Source organism: Engystomops pustulosus, chromosome 11 (assembly GCF_040894005.1).
Source record: "Engystomops pustulosus chromosome 11, aEngPut4.maternal, whole genome shotgun sequence".
Lineage (NCBI taxonomy): Eukaryota > Metazoa > Chordata > Amphibia > Anura > Leptodactylidae > Engystomops > Engystomops pustulosus.
Window position 1 is genome coordinate 78,438,901 of NC_092421.1, and position 19,427 is coordinate 78,458,327.

The 19,427-nt window shown below is 41.6% G+C and overlaps 1 protein-coding gene across 3 annotated transcripts in view; it reads right to left on the reverse strand.

The window, feature by feature from the left end:
- SLIT1 (slit guidance ligand 1) overlaps positions 1-19,427 on the reverse strand; it is a 247,857-nt gene that overhangs the window by 219,377 nt on the left and 9,053 nt on the right. Inside the window, exons 2-4 of one of the 3 annotated variants that reach the window (XM_072130996.1) lie at positions 17,359-17,680; positions 14,931-15,037; positions 9,235-9,518 (exon numbers count right to left, since the gene is read on the reverse strand). In XM_072130996.1, the coding sequence (XP_071987097.1) occupies positions 9,235-9,428 (194 nt within the window). In that variant the 5' untranslated portion in view covers positions 9,429-9,518; positions 14,931-15,037; positions 17,359-17,680. The remainder of the gene's footprint in view (positions 1-9,234; positions 9,519-14,930; positions 15,038-17,358; positions 17,681-19,427) is intronic. The other 2 variants (XM_072130997.1, XM_072130995.1) reach the window with 2 other exon arrangements.

Below are 19,427 nucleotides of genomic sequence, written 5' to 3' on the forward strand. Positions count from 1 at the left end.
TATATACAGAGGGAAGGGAGAAGTGTTCCTGCACCGTGTAACAGCCTGTGAAGCTACAGCATGGAAGGATAACCAGGGCCCTTCAGACACCTTAGCATAATTATAAAAGTTGATTTTAAAAGGAAGGAAGCCATTGATAACAAATATAAGAAGATACCACAGTCCAGGTCCCTGGATCTATGAGCAAGTTTCCCTGGTTTATGATGCTTGCCTATAAAACACCTCTGGCGGTAGCAGCATACATATTACATGGTGAGCATTGCAGACACATCCAATATTCATCTAAGGTGTGTGGCACGCCTTGGTTAATTGTTGCAGGATTAATGAGCCATTCTATCTCCCTGTGTACCTCATGTAAGTCTTGGTTGGTGCACAAACCTCATCTATAAACATGTATGCAAATCCATAAAATATATTCACACTGTACATTCTACAAAAACGGCACAATAAATGCACCAACGTCTCGCTGTGCCATCGCTATTGGCTTGAAACATTAGAATTATTAGTTAAACCAACAAAATGTCAGCATCCAGTAACAATTTGTGTTTATTGTTGTCAGTGTCAACTTTTCATCCGTTTTTTCCATCCCGCAGAAACCCAATTTTATTGGCCATTGTCTGATCTCTAATCACCCATGTCTTCCCGTCACTGGTAATTACTATTTGAACCCAGAGGCTGTGAGGTCTGTCAGCCTCCTCGGAGAATCAAAGCTTTGCCAAGGAGCCAGCTGGCAGGAGCATGCAAATGCGTCCCCTTAGAGATCCGCACAGCAACTTCTGCCTGGTCCAAACAGAGGCGAAGGGAGAGGGGAACAAAATCCCCAGCCTTAGGAAACGGGAACCAGCAGCAATTGTAGCCACCAAGTAATCGGTGTGGATTTTTTAATTATACTGCCAGGAGTCTGTGAAATTAGAATTCAGCTTGAAGAAAGAATAACCTCACGCCTGCCAAAGATGGGGAGAGGAATTCTTCATCAGCCAATGTCAGTCCTCCTCGCCATGGCCGCCCGGCACTATCATCCTGGAAATTAACCTAAACCTTGTAGTTTCATGGCACACGGCAGTAGAGAACGAAAGAGTCCGGTAGACAAAGAGGGAACCATTATAAGAGGATAATCATTTGTCAGTGGTTACAACCTCCAGACACTTATCACCTATCCAGGTCCATTTCCTCTATCCCAAAGACAAACGCACCCGGGTCCTGCATAGGACAACACGGGAGAAATGGACAAAGCATAGACTATAGAAATATACAAGACTGAATCTACCATCATTACAAATGCTGTCCCCAGGAGCATCAGACTTGCCAATTTTGCAATAATTGTTCTTCATATAATCTTGAAATTTATGCAAAGGTAGTACAAAAGGTTATACAACCATGTTTTGTATCTATAGGTAGAGTATGTAATGTGTACAGACCGCACAGAAACAGCACATGGACACATGAAAGGGGCAAGTCGCTGAACATAAAACAAGAATATTCCAGCCCATTTTGCAGAAATAAGACTAATGCCAGCAGAAACATAATGCACAATACACCTTGGATGAATATTGGATGCGCCTGCCATGCAAAGTGGGACCTAAACACCATATAATATGTATACCGCTACCGCCAGAGTTGTTTTGTAGGAAAGCATCATAAATCTGGCACCGTGACTGTGCTAATCTTCTCACATTTGTTATCTATGGCCTTCTTCCTTCAAAAAAAATCTACCTTTAAAACTATGCTAATGAGCAACAAAGGCTACCGTAGCTCCTATGTGATTTGGCTTCAGAGACTGTTACACTGTCTCTCCCTCCACCCTGCTCCCTCAGCATTTTTGCAGTGAGCAGGAAGTGGTCCCTGTGTCCATGGTTTATCATGCTTGATTTTGATGGAAATTTCCTTTAAAGGGTTCTTTTTGTGTTTTTGATAATGATGACTTATCCAAAGGGGTTAAGTTACTAATGTGAATCCATGCATCTCAAAGGAGAACAAATCAATAAGTCATTAATTCATATCTGTTCTATATCTTATATTATTCATTTACTCAGTAAATGCAAATTCTACATAATGGTCAGGAGTGACTTGGCTATAACTTATACGACATATCTCAGGAGATGAGGGTAATAGACTCACTGTTGTGCTATTCAGAGGGCATAGGTGAGCATTTCCAATGCTTAGGGCCCCCAAAATGCTAAATCCACCCCTGATAATAGATAATTTGGAGGCCAATCATCTGGCAGACTCCCACAAGTTGCTGATGGATTACATGCAGTTTGTTAGTCTTGAACATAGCGAACATTATGTAAATGGGTCCTTAGACACTAGCAATATAAGGCCATGAACTGCTCCCTATAGATTACATAGATTGCTTACTGTTAATTACATGTTTTATTGAAATGTATCTACTTTCTCCACTGCAACAAAACATACAAGATCTACAACCCATCCTCAGTTTGCCCAGAGAATTCGTGGTTCATAGTTGGAATTTCAGAAAGGATCGAGACATTAAAATAATACTGAGCCACAACTGTAACTAGTAAATTGTATCAACTAGTAAGTGTCCCTTACACCTCAACAACAAGTTACAAATGAAGCAAGTGGCTGAGAATTTACACAAGCCACAGTCTCTGCACAATGAGAAGGTTTGACAACCCCGATTCATTACTAATGACTAACCTGAAGACCTGCCCATTCCAATGATTAGCAAAATTAAGACAGTCCCCTATTCAGTCCCAATAAACAGATGCTATTCATTAGTAGGTACAGGTTAGGAGCAGTCCATGGCCCAAATACAAGGGATGTTATGTGCTACCTGTAATCGCCCCATTAACCAGTGTGTACCAATAAAATGTAGTAGTTTTCTCATAAAGTTAAAGACTGACCAGTTACAAATAAAGCGACAAAATTTCCACAAATAACACGATAAAACGCGACTCCTGTTTATTTATTTTTATTATCGAACAAACAAGAGTTAATTGGCCAATTACCTTCTACCATCGGAAAACGGAACGACAATTTCTCAGCTGATCTGACGCCAGCATAAACCTATTTACTGTAGGCCAGAAATGGGACAACCCAGGCTGTATATGCCATTAATGACACATAACAGGTCGGATCTCGTGCTGGACAACCACTATGAACCTCTAGGGGCTATGAAGGTCTTTGGGCTCCTCGGTCGTTTTTCAGTGTAACCAACAGGAGTTTCCGGACAACCCCTTTAAGTTAAAAAGGAGACTAATCTCTTTGGATTTGTCCAGCTTGATCAAGGTTTCTAATTGGCTATTTTCATGCATTCATGACAGATCGAAAAATGATTTGCATCTGTGCAGCATTTTTCTTTTAACAAATCCACATGAGGGATTCATGGAACTGGATCAATCAAGCATGTGCTCTACTCTATATTGCAGGGGTATTGTAACACAATGTTATGATCAGGCTTTGAGCATAAGATCCCTCAACAGTGGTCTTAAAGGGGATGTCTGGAGGTTGAAAAACATTGCTGCTTTCTTGCAAAAACAGCTTCATGTAGGACCATGGTTTGTGCTGCCATTGCAACTCATGTGTGTAGAGATGAATGGAGCAGAGCTGCAATACCGGCACAAACCATGGTCAGGTGTGGCGCTGTTTTTGCAAGAAAGCAGCCATATTTTTTCATCCCCTTTTATAGCTATGCTTTAATAACGCAATAGTAGCAGAGCCACAAGTTGAACACCATTCTAAATAGATTTTACAGGATAATGATATTGATGGATTGATCAATATTAAATTTGTGAGGGTCTCATGCCTAAGACCCTGGCCCATGATCTGACTTTGGCAGACGATTTGTGTCGTAATAACAAGAGGGATTGAAGGCAGGAGTCCATCGTTCTCTCTGCAGAGAGACCACAGCCAGCGACTGCAACCGAGAAGTATATGTAGTGCGAAAGGATGACTGGGCATGTTGAATATGAACATGCCCAATCCTTCATAATCAATAAGGAATAATCCGCCATCAGAGGTCATACATAGAGAGAAGATAGAAGCAATAGTTGCCTCCTCACATCCATTGAAGGTGTATTCACACCTTTACAGGAGAGGGAACTTAATTCAGTGATAAAGGTTTGTTCCGGCGACACCAACATCACAAATCCTCCATGTACAAAGCAAACATCTTGTTCTCATGAAACAGCCTCCTGCCAACCCTGAGATATTTGCAAAAGTTGATTTGTAAATCTGAGATTTCATTCACGGCAAAACAGATCTGAGTGTACAATATCTCCATTGATGACCGGTGATTTTATCCTAACCAAGACCATACACAAGAAACAATCTGCAGCACTAGAACCAATTGCAATTTAATGGCTCAGACTCGGAATGTTGTTTATTATAAGTTGTAGCCCGGAGCAAAAAAAGCACTTTACATGGCACAGTAGCCACTGACCCAAAAGACAGGTCTCCAGGAGGACCATGTCTCATACAGTTTTACTACCTTCAAAAATATTCAGTGAATTATACATAAAAAAAAAAAATTCTATGAGCCACAAACGGGAGTCCTCCTCTCTGGAGGACCTGCCATATTTGGGAAGTGCATTTATTTTAATGTAGAGGTACAGTGGAGGTCTGACCTTTAGGACCCCACTGATCCAGAGAAACAAGAGGCTGCAGAAAGGGGTCATCCAGTGACAACGGGGCCAAACCGCTGCTGAATATTGGAACACATTTACATATATATATATATACACACACACACATACGTACATCTGCCCTTCACTTCATACATTACTTGCACAGATTTTCAAAAGTGACCAAGGATGGCTGGTCACTGTACATACATTATATACAGCCTGTGTGTATATACCGTACATACATAATCCTGCGTGACCAGCAGGATCCTGAGGTCTAATGAGACTCCTCACTGTAGCGTTCAGCACTTGCCCCAGTCCCTGGTTATGACTCCTCACTGTAGTGTTCAGCACTTGCCCCAGTCCCTGGTTATGACTCCTTACTGTAGTGTTCAGCACTTGCCCCAGTCCCTGGTTATGACTCCTCAATGTAGTGTTCAGCACTTGCCTTATTCCCTGGTTGCGACTCCTTACTGTAGTGTTCAGCACTTGCCCCAGTCCCTGGTTATGACTCCTCAATGTAGTGTTCAGCACTTGCCTTATTCCCTGGTTGCGACTCCTTACTGTAGTGTTCAGCACTTACCCCAGTCCCTGGTTGCGACTCCTTACTGTAGTGTTCAGCGCTAACAGAGATTATACAAGCCATGAGTGGACGCCCCAGTGTGACTCTTCTCCACCCCTGTGACTCCTTGAGACATCTGTATACAGAGTTCAAATGTCTTTTTCAGTCTAATACTAAATCTCCCAGAATATGGAAGGACATTATTGTGACCCTGCCCATGCCTTATAAAAAGTTGCTGATAGCCTGCGGGCCCAAATTGTTATGACAGATTCCTTTTATACATAATTTGATGGAACAATGTATCAATCCACCATTACATTACTGGTACCTGCACACATTGCCTGTGCAGTGAATCCTGCGGTCAATCTACGTGCAGCTACACTACAGATTTTCATGAAGTTTTTGTCATGGTCCAAAGGGGGAAATTCAGACCAATCCTTTATTTAGTTTTAATTGATAAAAGCCAAGTAGACCAACGCAGGAAACAAAAACCTTACACCTGCAGGAGTGTGTGTGTGTGTGTGTGTGTGTGTGTGTGTGTGTGTGTGTGTGTGTGTGTGTGTGTGTGTGTGTGTGTGTGTGTGTGTGTGTGTGTGTGTGTGTGTGTGTGTGTGTGTGTGTGTGTGTGTGTGTGTGTGTGTGTGTGTGTGTGTGTGTGTGTGTGTGTCTTCAGATTTCGTCATCGATTAAATATTATCTCTCAATTAAAAAAAAAAAAGGCTGAGATGCTGCAGAATCTATAATCACACGACTCACATCAATATCCATGTGAGTAAATTCTGTGTACATGAGATTACGAGAAATACATACAGTATTACACTCAGTGCATACAATCCACTGTATTCCCAGCCTATAGGTCAGAAACATCTCTTCTGTAATGCCTCCCCTGCAGTGGCCCTAAGGGAGAGCTGAGCACACACTGACAGGTTCCCTTCCACGTTGCAGCTGATCAGCGGGGGTCCTCGCAGCAGGAGTATGTTATCATTCGAATGCCCCTCTAAGAAAAAGCCAAAAGCATAACCCCCCTTCAAAGCTTAAACAGACGCATAGAATTACCGCAGCTAAAAGGTTCCCTTCCACAGTTTCCATGCACACGCAGGCTCTGCAGAGCACACGGCATCTTTTCCAGATGGTCTGGCAAATGAAAGGCAGGAAATTTTCTCCGTGCACTGCTATCTAAATGATCTAAACATAGGCAGCGCATAATTACTTGGACCGAGGTGAGGAATACCAATGCATTGCACTAAAACGAAAAAAAAAAGAAATCTTAAAGATAAAGGATCCCAGAAGACAGAACAAGCTCCTTGTACTCCTCAAACATCCCAGCAATGTATCGTATGGAGAACATTTGACAGCTTTCACGCCTCGCTAGAAGTTATGGTTCTTATTAAACTTCCCGATAGTTTTAATGGAATTCATCAAGGTTTTTTACGCTTGTCACTTATTAGTCATTGTAGCGCTTCATATGTGTACAGCTCCAGGGTATAAACTGAGACTTCTCCGTGGATGTGTAATGTTAGCTCCACTTCCATACAAAGGGGGAAAATGATCTGATTTCTGTCAAGGAGTTTGACATTCCAGGATTTTCCCTCCAATTTACTTTTACCTTTATGTGTTTATGTAACCATTTCCATGTATAACATTACTAGACACAAACGAAAGGTATCTGCGACCAGATAGAGGGAATCGCTATAAATTGGGTACACATAAAGAGGGAGCAGGGGTGCCCCTGTTATATTCCAGGTACAGAGGCAAAGTTCCCAGATGATTAGATATTCCATATACAGCCGGTCCCCTACTTAAGGACACCCGACTTACAGACGACCCCTAGTTAAAAACTGACCTTTCTGCCCCCCTGTGACCTCTAATGAAGTTCTCTGGATGCTTTACTTTACTCACAGGCCACAATGATCAGCTGTAAGGTGTCTGTAATGAGGTTTTATTGGTCCCATTACAGCAAAAAAATTTAGAAAATCCAATTGTCACTGGGACACAAAAACATTTTATCTGGAGCGACAATTATAAAATATACAGTCCCAACTTACATACAAATTCAACTTAAGAACAAACCCAAGGAACCTATCCTGTACGTAACCCAGGGACTGCCTATATATCTTTAGGTTTGTATTATGTAACTTAACTAGGAAGGAAGAGAACACACAAGAGTAAACTTTTCTCAGTGCTCAATGTTCTGTAGCTATCTTACGGTTCTGTACTGTATAATCAGATTTCTGGATTGCTGGATTAAAGGGACCTTACTGCATATTATTTTAGGAATTATGCAGCATTTATTAATATTTGGAGCTATTTAGCTGAGGCCCATGGCTATTTATTGCAGTGCATTTTAATCTATACAAACCGATAGGCCAAAAAACTCCAGCTCCTTACTTCAGTCTACTTACTTACATAACCCGGTCTCTTATGTTGAATGTACATATCGACAGCCCACTGCACGACTTGCTATAAATGCATCACAAAAATAAAATGAGAACGTGGCAGATAGAGGCGGTCAATTCAAAAACTGTCTGGCAATAAAACTTTCTGGCAATTATAGATGTACAAACCTTCACGTGAGTAGAAAAGTGTCATGAAATATAAACAATATAATAAATATATTACTTCCTCTACTTCTTCTAATCACGGTCAGATATGGGGTGAAATGTACTGCAGAGCCCTCCCGAGCTGGATCCATCCTAGTCTCCAATGTGATACTTAAAAGTGAACAATGTAACAATGTATAAGCTTTTCTGGATAGTCCATTTATAAAACTTCCTATACTGTATCTAATAAACTATTCACACGCACAGACCATGCAGTTTCCACAAGGCGCTGGGCAGGAGGTTCGCTCTTGTAATGGATAACAGTGATGTATAATTTGTTATTCGCCTTAGAATCGATGGCCATGAGATACAAGGTATTAAACACTTATTACAGAGAAGACATAGCGACTGTGCGTTCAATATCCTGCGTTACGCCAGTGATCAGGGTACGGAAAATACAACTCTGCACCATTATGACTGTGGATTTTGAAAGCATTATGCACCACAAAATGCATAAAAGACCTAACAAAAGATTACAAACAATATACAACAAGTCAGACATAAAGATGAGGACTTATACCATTATACATATAGCTGCAGCACACCCCCCTGTGTCGCACTTTACTGCTGCGGATGAAAACCTAAAGTGCCTGGAACCTTCTTAGATAACACAACTCGCAGAGTTCAACCTCAAGTGTCTGCACAAGTTTATACAATGAAGTGCAACTCTTTCCAGTTTTACTTGTGACAAGAAAACATTAAGACTGCATAAGAAAATGAAAGATCTGGAGAGCAAATACCAGATTTGTTCACATAGATACCACATATGGTGATCATTCTGAGGCATCTATAGTTTTACATAGGACTGCAGGTAACATTATTACATTACGTATAACTCAGACTGTTAGCTAACCAAAGAGCAGCACAAAATAGGATAAGATAATGGAGTTATGGGGATGCCAGTTCAGTACAACAGTCCTAATCCTATTGCTTAATCTAATGTAACTGAGCACCTTGTACACAGCACCATGGAAATAATAAAGAATAATAATATTGCTGATAAAGTTTTCGGGAATGAAATGCAATGTCAAAGGACAACTAAAGCATAGAAGTATATAGCAGAGTATAATACACAAAAAGTATAATTTAACACATATATACATATGTTATATGTATGTGGACATTATATAAACACACATCCATACGATGTATATACATAAAGAATAATTTCAAATTTCCATATACTGTTGACTAAACAGGTATAATAATAGCTAGATACAATATCATAATGTAATGAATATGTGTGGCATATTATTTTGTTGTACGCTGTAAAGTGAGAGGGATTGTAATGTTGAGTACTGATACTTTGTATTGGAATACTGATATATACATGAGTCATTTTAAAAATTGCGAAATAAAACTTGAAAAAGAGCATTATATGGATATCAATGTATGAGTAAAAGTAAAATATAACAACACTAAGACACTAAACATCAATATAACAACACTAAACATAGTAAAAAGCGAACCCGAAGGTCATACTTACAGCCTCTCCGTGTTCCTCGGGATATTTTTTGGAACCATTTTAAGTCCCAACCCATGACAATCCACTGTGGTTCCGCTACAGGAGCACAAGGCTGGGCATCCATTGGCACACACTTGGCAGATGCTGCTCCAAGCCAAGATCCACACTCCGGCTCTGAGCCACAATGAGAAGGTAGAATATCCCCTTACAGCCATGCTGCCAGATGAACGTTTCCAGCCTAACACTGAGCTGAGCCCTTTAAATCATCAGAGTCCTGAGCAGGATCCCAGGTAGCTTCCAAATTCCTTCGGCAAATCCCAGTGTGAAAAGAATAAAACAAAAATTACAAAAAAATTAAAAAAAATTAGAGAAAAAAAATTGTAACAAAAAAAAAAAATTGCAATCTTTTCAGCTTCTAGTGTTACAAAGACACAGAAATCTTTTCCCTTTTCCTTTTTTTTGCTCTCGGGCTGCTAGGAAAATGCTGCGCTCACAATGCAGCCAGCACCTTCCTAATTCATTGGAGCTGTGCAGGAAGTCTCCTGTGCTGCTGTGTCTGGAGTTCCCTGTGCACAGGGAGCCTTATCTGTGTCTGAGGCTTGGTACCAGTATAAATAAGAGGGAGAGAAAGCGCACACACACAGAGGCACATAACAGCAGTCATCCATCAATTGAGAGACACACAAATATCACGCCTGACTCCTCCCTGCTCCCTCCTCCGTCTAGTGTGCAGGGCTTTACCCCCTACAGGACAGCAAGGGGAGAGGAGGGGGCTCATTGACTAAACTAAGCCACTACAATGGCTTGCAGACAGCGCGCACATACAACGCTTTTAGCACTCAGCACCTTGTTAAAATAAGAAGATAAATGGCGATCGGTGCTGCCCCAAAACCTCAGAGCAGGGGGGGGGGATACACACTCTGCAATGAAAGGCACAGATGAAACTTTTGCTAGGAGCTTTGGAGTCGTTTAGTTGTTCATTTACCTGGTGTTCCCCGGCTGCTTGGACTATGTTCACACCTAGATCTTTACGATCCCACTGCGCTCTATGAGAGTTCTTATATCAAACAAAGTGATACAAGAAAGTGAAACCCAAGGGCACATCTAAGATTGCAACAATACGTCTTATTATGTTACTACTTTCTAACACATAATACCTTATGTATTAAAGAGGATTGCCCAGACTGGAGGCTGCGGTCACACATGGCGTTTACATTGCTTATTCTAATGTAATACAATAGCTGAGGAGAGGAGATGTGCCTAATGACATTGCTGTTAACTAAATTGTGTTTTATGTTTACAAAAAAAGCAATGTTAACGCAATGCTTTAAACAAACTGCATGAACGGGGACAATGCGTTAACAGTGTACAACCTGCAAATGTTAACGCAATATTATGATGTGTGTTACATTGCATTTGGTTAACAGCAATGTAATTAGGCAAATCTCCTCTCCTCAGCTGTTGTATTGGGTTTTAAAATGCCACATGTGAACGCAGCCCTAACTTTATCCAACTCCTAGAAACCTCAATCAATTTTTTAAGAGACTGTAGCGGCTAGAGGAGTGGGGCTGCAGTCTCATAACTCCATGCTAAACTCGGTGCTCTACATTGTATTGTGGTTGTGTTTGGTATTGCAGCTCAGCCCCGTTTACTTAAAGGGGTATTCCTCCCACAAAGACAAGTTTCTTATATCTACTCAGGATAACAAAAAAACACATTTTATAATTCACTGTTATTTACAAAAATGCAGCATTTCACAGATATAAGTCCAACCTGTCTCTATCAGTCCTCCTGTACACAATTTCAGTATCCCCTAGACACGACCCAGTAACTTCACACTTAGGGTCGGGCGCTATCTTGGATTTCTGTGCGAGATCGTGGAGCTGAGATTACTGTCTGTAGCCACGCCCCCTGCACGGAGCTCAGAGACACAGACTGATCACGTCCTGTCAGCACATGATTAGCAGAGAGAGAGGCTACAAACTACAAGGAGATAAGCAACCAGGGGGAAGGGGGAGGCAGGCACATATCTGTGAGATGTAGTAGAGCTCACAGTGTAATGATCTATCAGCTTCTGTGTAATCATCTCATGCATCTCTGATCTCTCTCTCTCCTCTCTCTCTCTCAATGTATCAGTGTGTTAGTACAATGTCAGAAGCCAGATGAAAGTGTATAAACACCTGTACCCTGATAATCTAACCACACTGTCACCCCACAGAACCAGATGGATCATAATGTGTCTGCTTAGAGAGTCCCCACCGACACCCTAGAATGTTACACTGAGCAGCCGAGGGAGACATAGGCACTAAAACAGCAATAACACTGAGTAATATTGTAAAGTAAGGGGCTAAATGATCTTTATTGTATTAACATCACTAGGGGATTGAGATGTGAAAATTTTCCTTTGCGGGAAAACTCCTTTAAATGGGACAATCGGCCCAGCTGTAAATCAGCCATGTGGATGTACGTATCATCACTAACCTGAGGAACACTGCTCAGAGATGTGTCGGTGCCACTTCAATTGGCTGATTGTGGGGTTGCGAGAAGGCTCACCATCACCAATATAATATGGGAGACCTCTTCTTAATGTGATCAATATCATAATCCAGGAAAATCCCCTGCATCTAACCCACCCGTTGCCTCCTGCAGCCCTCCCCTCCCAATGATGTTGGGCGGGTTAGAAACACTGTGGGGGTGCGCAGTCAGAGCACCGCTAACGCCCCCAGAGCCCTTCAGGATAATTTACAGAAAATATTTTTTTTGCAGCAGTCAGCCCGCTAGGTAAGCCCGTAGGCTGATTTTTAACCTCTAAAATGCCCTTGTGGTGCTTTGCAGAGATTAAATCAATGTGGTAGATTTCCTTTAACCTACCAATTTTTATCGGATTCATTTGGTGGAGATGTTCCAAATATCCTCAAATAGCCTTACACAGAAGCCAGCTTTAGAAAACCTCTAAGGCCGCGGTCACTCGTTCCACTAGGCGTCCATTCATAACGCGACGCTAGCGCACAGGGGCGATCCTCGGGCCGAACGCACAGGCGTTTCAGGCTTGTCAATCGCATTTGTTTCCCTGGAAACGCAAGTGCGTTCGGGCCGAGGACCGCTCCCTGTGCGCTAGTGTCGCGTTATGAACGGACGCCTGGTGGAACGTGTGACCGCGGCCTAAGGCACTTTTTTGAACACATCGGAAACACAGTGGGAGAGGCTTGAACCAAACGCATGTGCGTTTCCACTAAATGCATGTGTTTTGGAATAATGCATTCAAAACGCAAAATGTGATAGTGTCCCAAAAGTTGGGAAGAAAATTACTTGATAGCAAATAAAAAATATCAATATTTATTGCACCCTACAAATCGGAATCAAAATGCTCTGGGCCTGGCCACAGACGATCGCATATGCCAGTGGTGGCGCACCTATGACATGGGTGCCAGAGGTGGCACTCAGAACCCTCTCTGTGGGCACCTAGGCCACATTGCCCCAACAAGTTCACCAGACACGACTCAAAGAATCTACCTGCAGTCACAGGCAATGTATTATATACAGGTCTAGTATTATAGAGGATGAGATACCCCCGGTATATAGAGATCAGTAGTGCAGTGTATTATATACAGGACTAGTATTATAGAGGATGAGAGCTCTCAGCTCTCAGCATTATTTTAAAGCAACACATACTTGGCTTCTTCGGACTGTAGAAAGAGTGAGAAGGTATGGACAGGGGCGGTTTATCGATGTGGGCGCGTTCACACGTTGCGTTTTGGTCGTGTTTTCATTGCGTTTGAAACGCATATACAACAGCTGATGAGAGGTGATTTGCCTAATGACATTACCGTTTACATTTGTAAACGCAATGTTAACGCATGCATTAACAAAACGCATGCATTAACGCGTTGTTAACACATGCGTTAACATCGCATTTACGATGCATTTTGTAAACGGAAATGTTAACCGTGATGTAATTCGGCAAATCACCTCTCCTCAGCTGTTGTATATGCGTTTCAAACGCAATGAAAACGCAGGTCAAAACGCAACGTGTGAACGCGCCCTGTAGGTCCTTCTTCTGTTAAATTTGTGGTAGAACAGAGAGCAATAAGTTACTGCTTAAATTGCTGTTTTGGCACTTAAATAATAAATAAATGGGTTTTGGTTGTAATTTGTGCACTTGGTCTCGAAAAGGTTTGCCATCACTGGCATATGCCATGCGGGTGGAGAAGGGAGCACTCACCCCTCCCCTCTTCATTAAGAAGCCAACTGGCCGTCCCGCAATTAGCCCAAAGATTCATAGAGCTGCAACCTACACTTTATTTTGCACATGGCTTCCTGCTTGTTGCTCGGGTTTCATAGAGCTCTATGGAGCTCTATGGGGGCTGTGATCTATACGCACAAATAGTGTTGCAAACGAAATACAGGCGGTTCCCTACTTAAGGACACCCGACTTACAGACGACCACTAGTTACAGATGGACTCCTCTGCCCCCTGTGACCTCTGTGGATGTTACTATAGTCCCAGACTGCAATGATCAGCTGTAAGGTGTCTGTAATGAAGCTTTATTGAAAATCCTTGGTCCCATTACAGCAAACAATTTTGAAACTACAATTGTCAGTGGGACAAAAAATTTTTTTTATCTGGATCTACAATTATAAAATATATAGTTTCGACTTACATACAAATTCAACTTAAGAACAGACCTATGGAATCTATCTTGTACTTACACCGGGGGACTGCCTGTACGTTCATTTGCTAGGGGACCAAGTCACATTTAGTCTTGCATAATTCAATAATTAGTTGTTAACAATAATGCAATGGGAATAAAAAGGAAAGAATTTAAGACTGAAGAATAGATTGAGGATGTGTTTAGGGCCCTCAAGAGAAGGTTTACCTCCTAAATAGGTTCTATATGTTAATTGAACACAAACCATAAAATGAACAAGAACAATATATAGAAACCCGGGAAGGAAAACATAATCTCTGAGAGGTTTCATCATGATAATAGGTGGGAATCTCACACATGATCTGAGTGATGGACCTGCACATACAGCAGAGTTATTTCCCTGCTCCGCTGTAACATTCAGGCAGTAAAGTGCGTTACAATCCTATTCACAGAGACTGACGACAACACTGTGCAAGGGGAAAGCTAAATCGCCTTCAATGTCAGCGTTTTCAAGATTAGTAAAGGTCCATTAAACAGCCTCTTTAATTATACACCATAATATTAAATCATTAAAAAGGGGTTTTCCTTTCTACATGGTTATCGCTCATCCATAGGATCGTTCCCTCTAATGGAGTCTCCAGGATCACTGGAAAAGAGGTCGGAGCACGCTCAGTATTTAATACTCACATGTAGTTGTAAATGTAGCTGCTGAGTATGAGCCTTGCTACTCCATTCAGTATAAATGAGGCTGAAAGAGAAGCTTTACTCAGCTGTATCAGTCAGTCCCATAGACAGTGAACAAAGTGCCTGGGTGTACACGCAATACACGCTTCAATCATATACTCAACGCTGCATGTACGCTTACACCCCTCGCCAAATCACCTGGGAAAAGAATTGATTGGTCACAACGTTTTAGCCACTGACCTTTCAGATCCAATACCCTGCTAAAGCCAGAGCTAAAATACATAAATATAGTAAATGTATTCTAGCTTGTGAATGGAAAAAAAATACATAAATATAAAATATTTATCTGATGACACAATGTTTTTAATAGGAAAATATGTTTCACCTGAAGGGGGCGCTGTGTTTTAGGCATCAGTTTTCTCATGGTTCTGGATTCTGATGATCACAATATCTGGAGTTACTATATAATAATTCCTCAAAAATAAGCAAAACCTGCAATAAAGAAAGCACAAATGCTATCTCATGTCCCATTGTGTTGTAACATAAATACATACTGCTATACTGTAGATGGTGGATGAGGTGGGGGTGGATTACAGCTCAGTTTTGCAGGGTTACAAAATTTGTTAAATTATAGTGCAGAAGAAAGTTGTGTATAATACTTCACTTCTTGGTATTTGTAGAAGATATGTTATTATTATTTATTTATACCATTAGTTCCATTGGGCTGTACAATCAGTAAGGAGGTCACATACATTACATTAAAACAAGAACAAATGTACCGTATATACTCGAGTATAAGCCGACCCAAGTATAAGCCGAGGCCCCTAATTTTACAACAAAAACCTGGTAAAATTTATATATTTTTTACTCGAGTATAAGCCGAGTTTGGCTTTTCAGCACATCTTTTTGTGCTAAAAAAACTAGGCTTATACTCGAGTATATAAGGTAAGTACAAAACATAAAACAATCTATAATGGAGGGTAGATGGAGATACAAGGTGAGGGAGCAGAGCAGTTATTGCATGTTGTAGCTAATCCTGATAGTAGTTTTCTTAAATAGGATGTAAAATCTGCAGAAGATACAATAATGAAACAGAATCCTTGGATATTCAACTGAAAGCTAATAAATAATACGGCCATTTGGACAGGACAGGGGCTATAGGGCTCCTCCTAGTGGCCACAAATAGTGATGCACTACAAAAAGTGGCCCAGTTCACCCCCTTTTATTCACTAACCAGAAGCAAGAGAACTTGTACTACATAAATTAACTAACTTTATATAGACTTTTAAAAGGTAACCTATGCCCTATGTCATTATAGAAGATAATGTTATCACCTTTGATCGGCCTCTGCACAGCGGTGTATACAGCGGTGTACAGAGGAGCCTTCCCATATATAAATCTCCACGTGTCATATGTAGCAGATATGAAGCATTAGATGGCTCACAATAATCCGATTACACGTCTTCATGCTGTTCTCTGTGGCGCCTCCATAGGGCTAACAAAGCATTACACAGTTCTTATTCATTTTAGCGGGCATATCCCAGTACTATAGAGTAAGGGTGGTGGCACACGTTAGCGTTGAACCCGTTTTTAGGCCGTTTTGAAGCAGTTCCTTAAAAAACAGAGTGCTTAAAAACGGCCTAAAAGCGGGTTCAAACGCCACATGTGCCACCACCGTAAGGGCGCGTTCACACGTTGCGTTTTGACCTGCGTTTTCATTGCGTTTGAAACGCATACACAACAGCTGAGGAGAGGTGATTTGCCTAATTACATCGCTGCTAACATTTCCGTTTACAAAACGCATCGTAAACGCGATGTTAACGCATGTGTTAACAACGCGTTAACGTGTGCGTTAACACACACGTTTTGTTAACTCATGCGTTAACATTGCGTTTACACACGTAAACGGTAATGTAATTAGGCAAATCACCTCTCATCAGCTGTTGTATATGCCTTTCAAACGCAATGAAAACGCGACCAAAACGCAACGTGTGAACGCGCCCTAAGGGTGCGGTCACACAGTGCGTTTTGGTTGCAATTTCATTGCGTTTTGAAACGCATTACAACAGCTGAGATGAGGCGATTTGCCTAATTACATTACTATTTACATTTGCGTTTCAGAACGCAACCAAACTCACCGTTTGACCGCGCCCTAAGGCTGGCGGCACACGTGGCGTTTTGAACCCAGTTTTGGGCTGTTTTTAGCAGTCCGTTAAAAAAACCCATGTGTTTTAAAAACGCATGCGATTTTGAAAAAGCTTGAGGTTTTTGGAAAATGCATGTGGTTTTTGGAAAACGCATTCGTTTTTGACAGGTTTTTCCAATTATCTTAATAAGGATAATTGGAAAATGGTCAAAAAATTGATGTATTTTCAAAAAACGCATGCGTTTTTTTAAACGCCTGTGTTTTTTAACGGACTGCTGAAAAACAGCCTAATGCAGGTTCGAAAACGCCACATGTGTCACTGGCCTAAGGGATGTATCCAGTCTGGATAATACATTGGGGATCCATTAACCTTTATAAACCTGATTCCCCAGTGGATTTTCAAAGTGCATTAAAATAACTACTCAGCTCCTTGTTAGGAAATTCAATAAAATCATCTAAAATAAAGAAATAACCTGTGCTAATCATGCTACATTACTACATGTAAGCAGCATTTCTGAGGTCAGTGATTGGTGATAACAGGGTGATGCCAGGAAACCTAACAAAGTATCTATTTTGTTTATAATTATTTGTGTTACATTATTTCCAGCCCCTTTAAGGAAAAAAACCTGGCGATGCTGAAAAAGTAGCAGTTTAATGCATAATTTACCATCACAGCTGTATACAGTTTGTTGTGTCGTTCTCCCCGTGCACATTCCTGCAATAACCTTCCATTGCGGCTGATGGATGGAGGCTTGATGTGCTTTTTATTGTCCGTTATAAATTTACTGACAAACGACAAGCCCGATTATGAGCCACATTTTCCCGTCACAGTCTTGGCTGTTGCCGCTGGAGATCTTTCTTGCAGGATTCCCACTTCTTTGAGAATGTAGACACCTGAGTCAACAGAAGGAGTAGGATGGATTCCTAGGACGGCTTCTCGCTCTTCGCTCTGCGTACAATGGGCCGGGCGCACACTTCTAGCGAGGAGGCTTTAAAAGGAATCCCAGATAAGTCATATTTACACAAACAAAATCCAATACGATAATATTTAGAAGCTATAAGATAACATTTACAACCTCTTAAAAGTGCTTAATCCGGCCGCATTAGTTTCCCTTAGTGGCACTAAAAGCTTTCATTGTCTTCTGAGAAATTCTCACCTTTCATGAAAATCTATCACCAGAATCCGTCCTGATAACCCAGGGACACTTACTCATATATCCAGGTACCTAGCTGTGGTAATCTCCTTATATATGTCATCCATGGCCTCCTGCCTTCTAAAATCAACTTTTATAATTATTCTAATGAGCCAGAAGGGCTAATGAGCCAGACTGCCTAGGGAAAAAAGGCTTAAAAATTATGAAAATGAGTCTGAGGGGCTCCAGGTTCCTTTAACACCTATGGACCCTCAGCCAGAGCACAAGCAGCAGAGAAGAGAAGAGCAGATCCTGCCGGATGGTGCACACACCAGTATGTCAGTGGTCTTGGTTTACATTCCTTCATCCTGGTGGTAGATGTCTTGAAGAGGGAATTCTAGAAAGTCATGATGGGACTGGCGGTTTAGTGGGTTACAACCTGGTGACATGTTCCTCTTAAGGCCTCATTATATACGGTATGTTTATATGAATATTTGGAGACACATAACCCATCATTGCATGAAAAATTGGATATTAAATTACAGAGAAATTCTTCAGTAACCGGTGAACAGACTGATGTGTTCACAACCTCTGGCTCCCCCATAGAGAATAGTGTGCACATTGCCAAAGTGTCTTTGTAATAAAACAGGCTTTTTCCAATAAAAAGAAAAGTTAGATGAAAGTTTCTCCTTCTCTCCGCAGAGCAGCGTCCAGGGTGCCAGGGGAGGGGCCAGTGCGGAGCAGCGGTTAGCCCCCTCCACCCTTGCGTCAACGCTCCATCATGCGTCTATGGGTGATGCCGCACGTGGCGATTTTGATCCGTTTTTAAGCATGCATTTTCAGTCCGTTTAAAAACGCATCCTTTTTTTATCGTTTACCATGCGTTTGGCTGCTTTGAACCTGTATATCTGCAGAGAGAAAGGTAAACTTACATCTCACTTTTTTTTTTTATCAGAAAATGCCAGTTTTATTATGCAAAGACTTTGGTAATGTGCACACTATTCTCTATGGGGGAGCCAGAAAAAAGGCTCCTGATGACTGCTTCCCTTAAAAATGTGATCCTAAAATCAAAAATCAAGTAAAATGCTCCCAATGTTACCAAGTCGTCTTCTATACTTCTCCAAGTGACATATATACAACAGCTGCATCCTTCTAAGGGTGATGTCACACATGGCGTTTTTTGGTCTGTTTTTAAACATCCGTTTTCAGTCAGTTTACCATGCATTTTGCTGCTTAAAACCTGTTTATCTATTAAGATGATTGAGAAAAACTGACTAAAAACGTACCAAAAACGCCATGTGTGGCATCACCCTAAGGCCGGCGCCACACGTAGCGCTTTCTCTGCGCTTGCAAATGCAGACAAAGTCGCGCCCACCGGGACGGGCCTCGGGAACGAGCCGGGGCCGAGGCCCGCCCCGGTGGGCGCGACTTTGTCTGCGTTTGCAAGCGCAGACAAAGCACTATCTGTGGCGCCAGCCTAAGGGTGAAGACACGTGGCGTTTTTAGGCTGTTTTTGGTCCGTTTTTAGTAAGTGCGTTTTCAGATTGTTAAAAACGCATGCGTTTTTTTTTTTAAACGCATGCGTTTTTGTCCGTTCTTAATT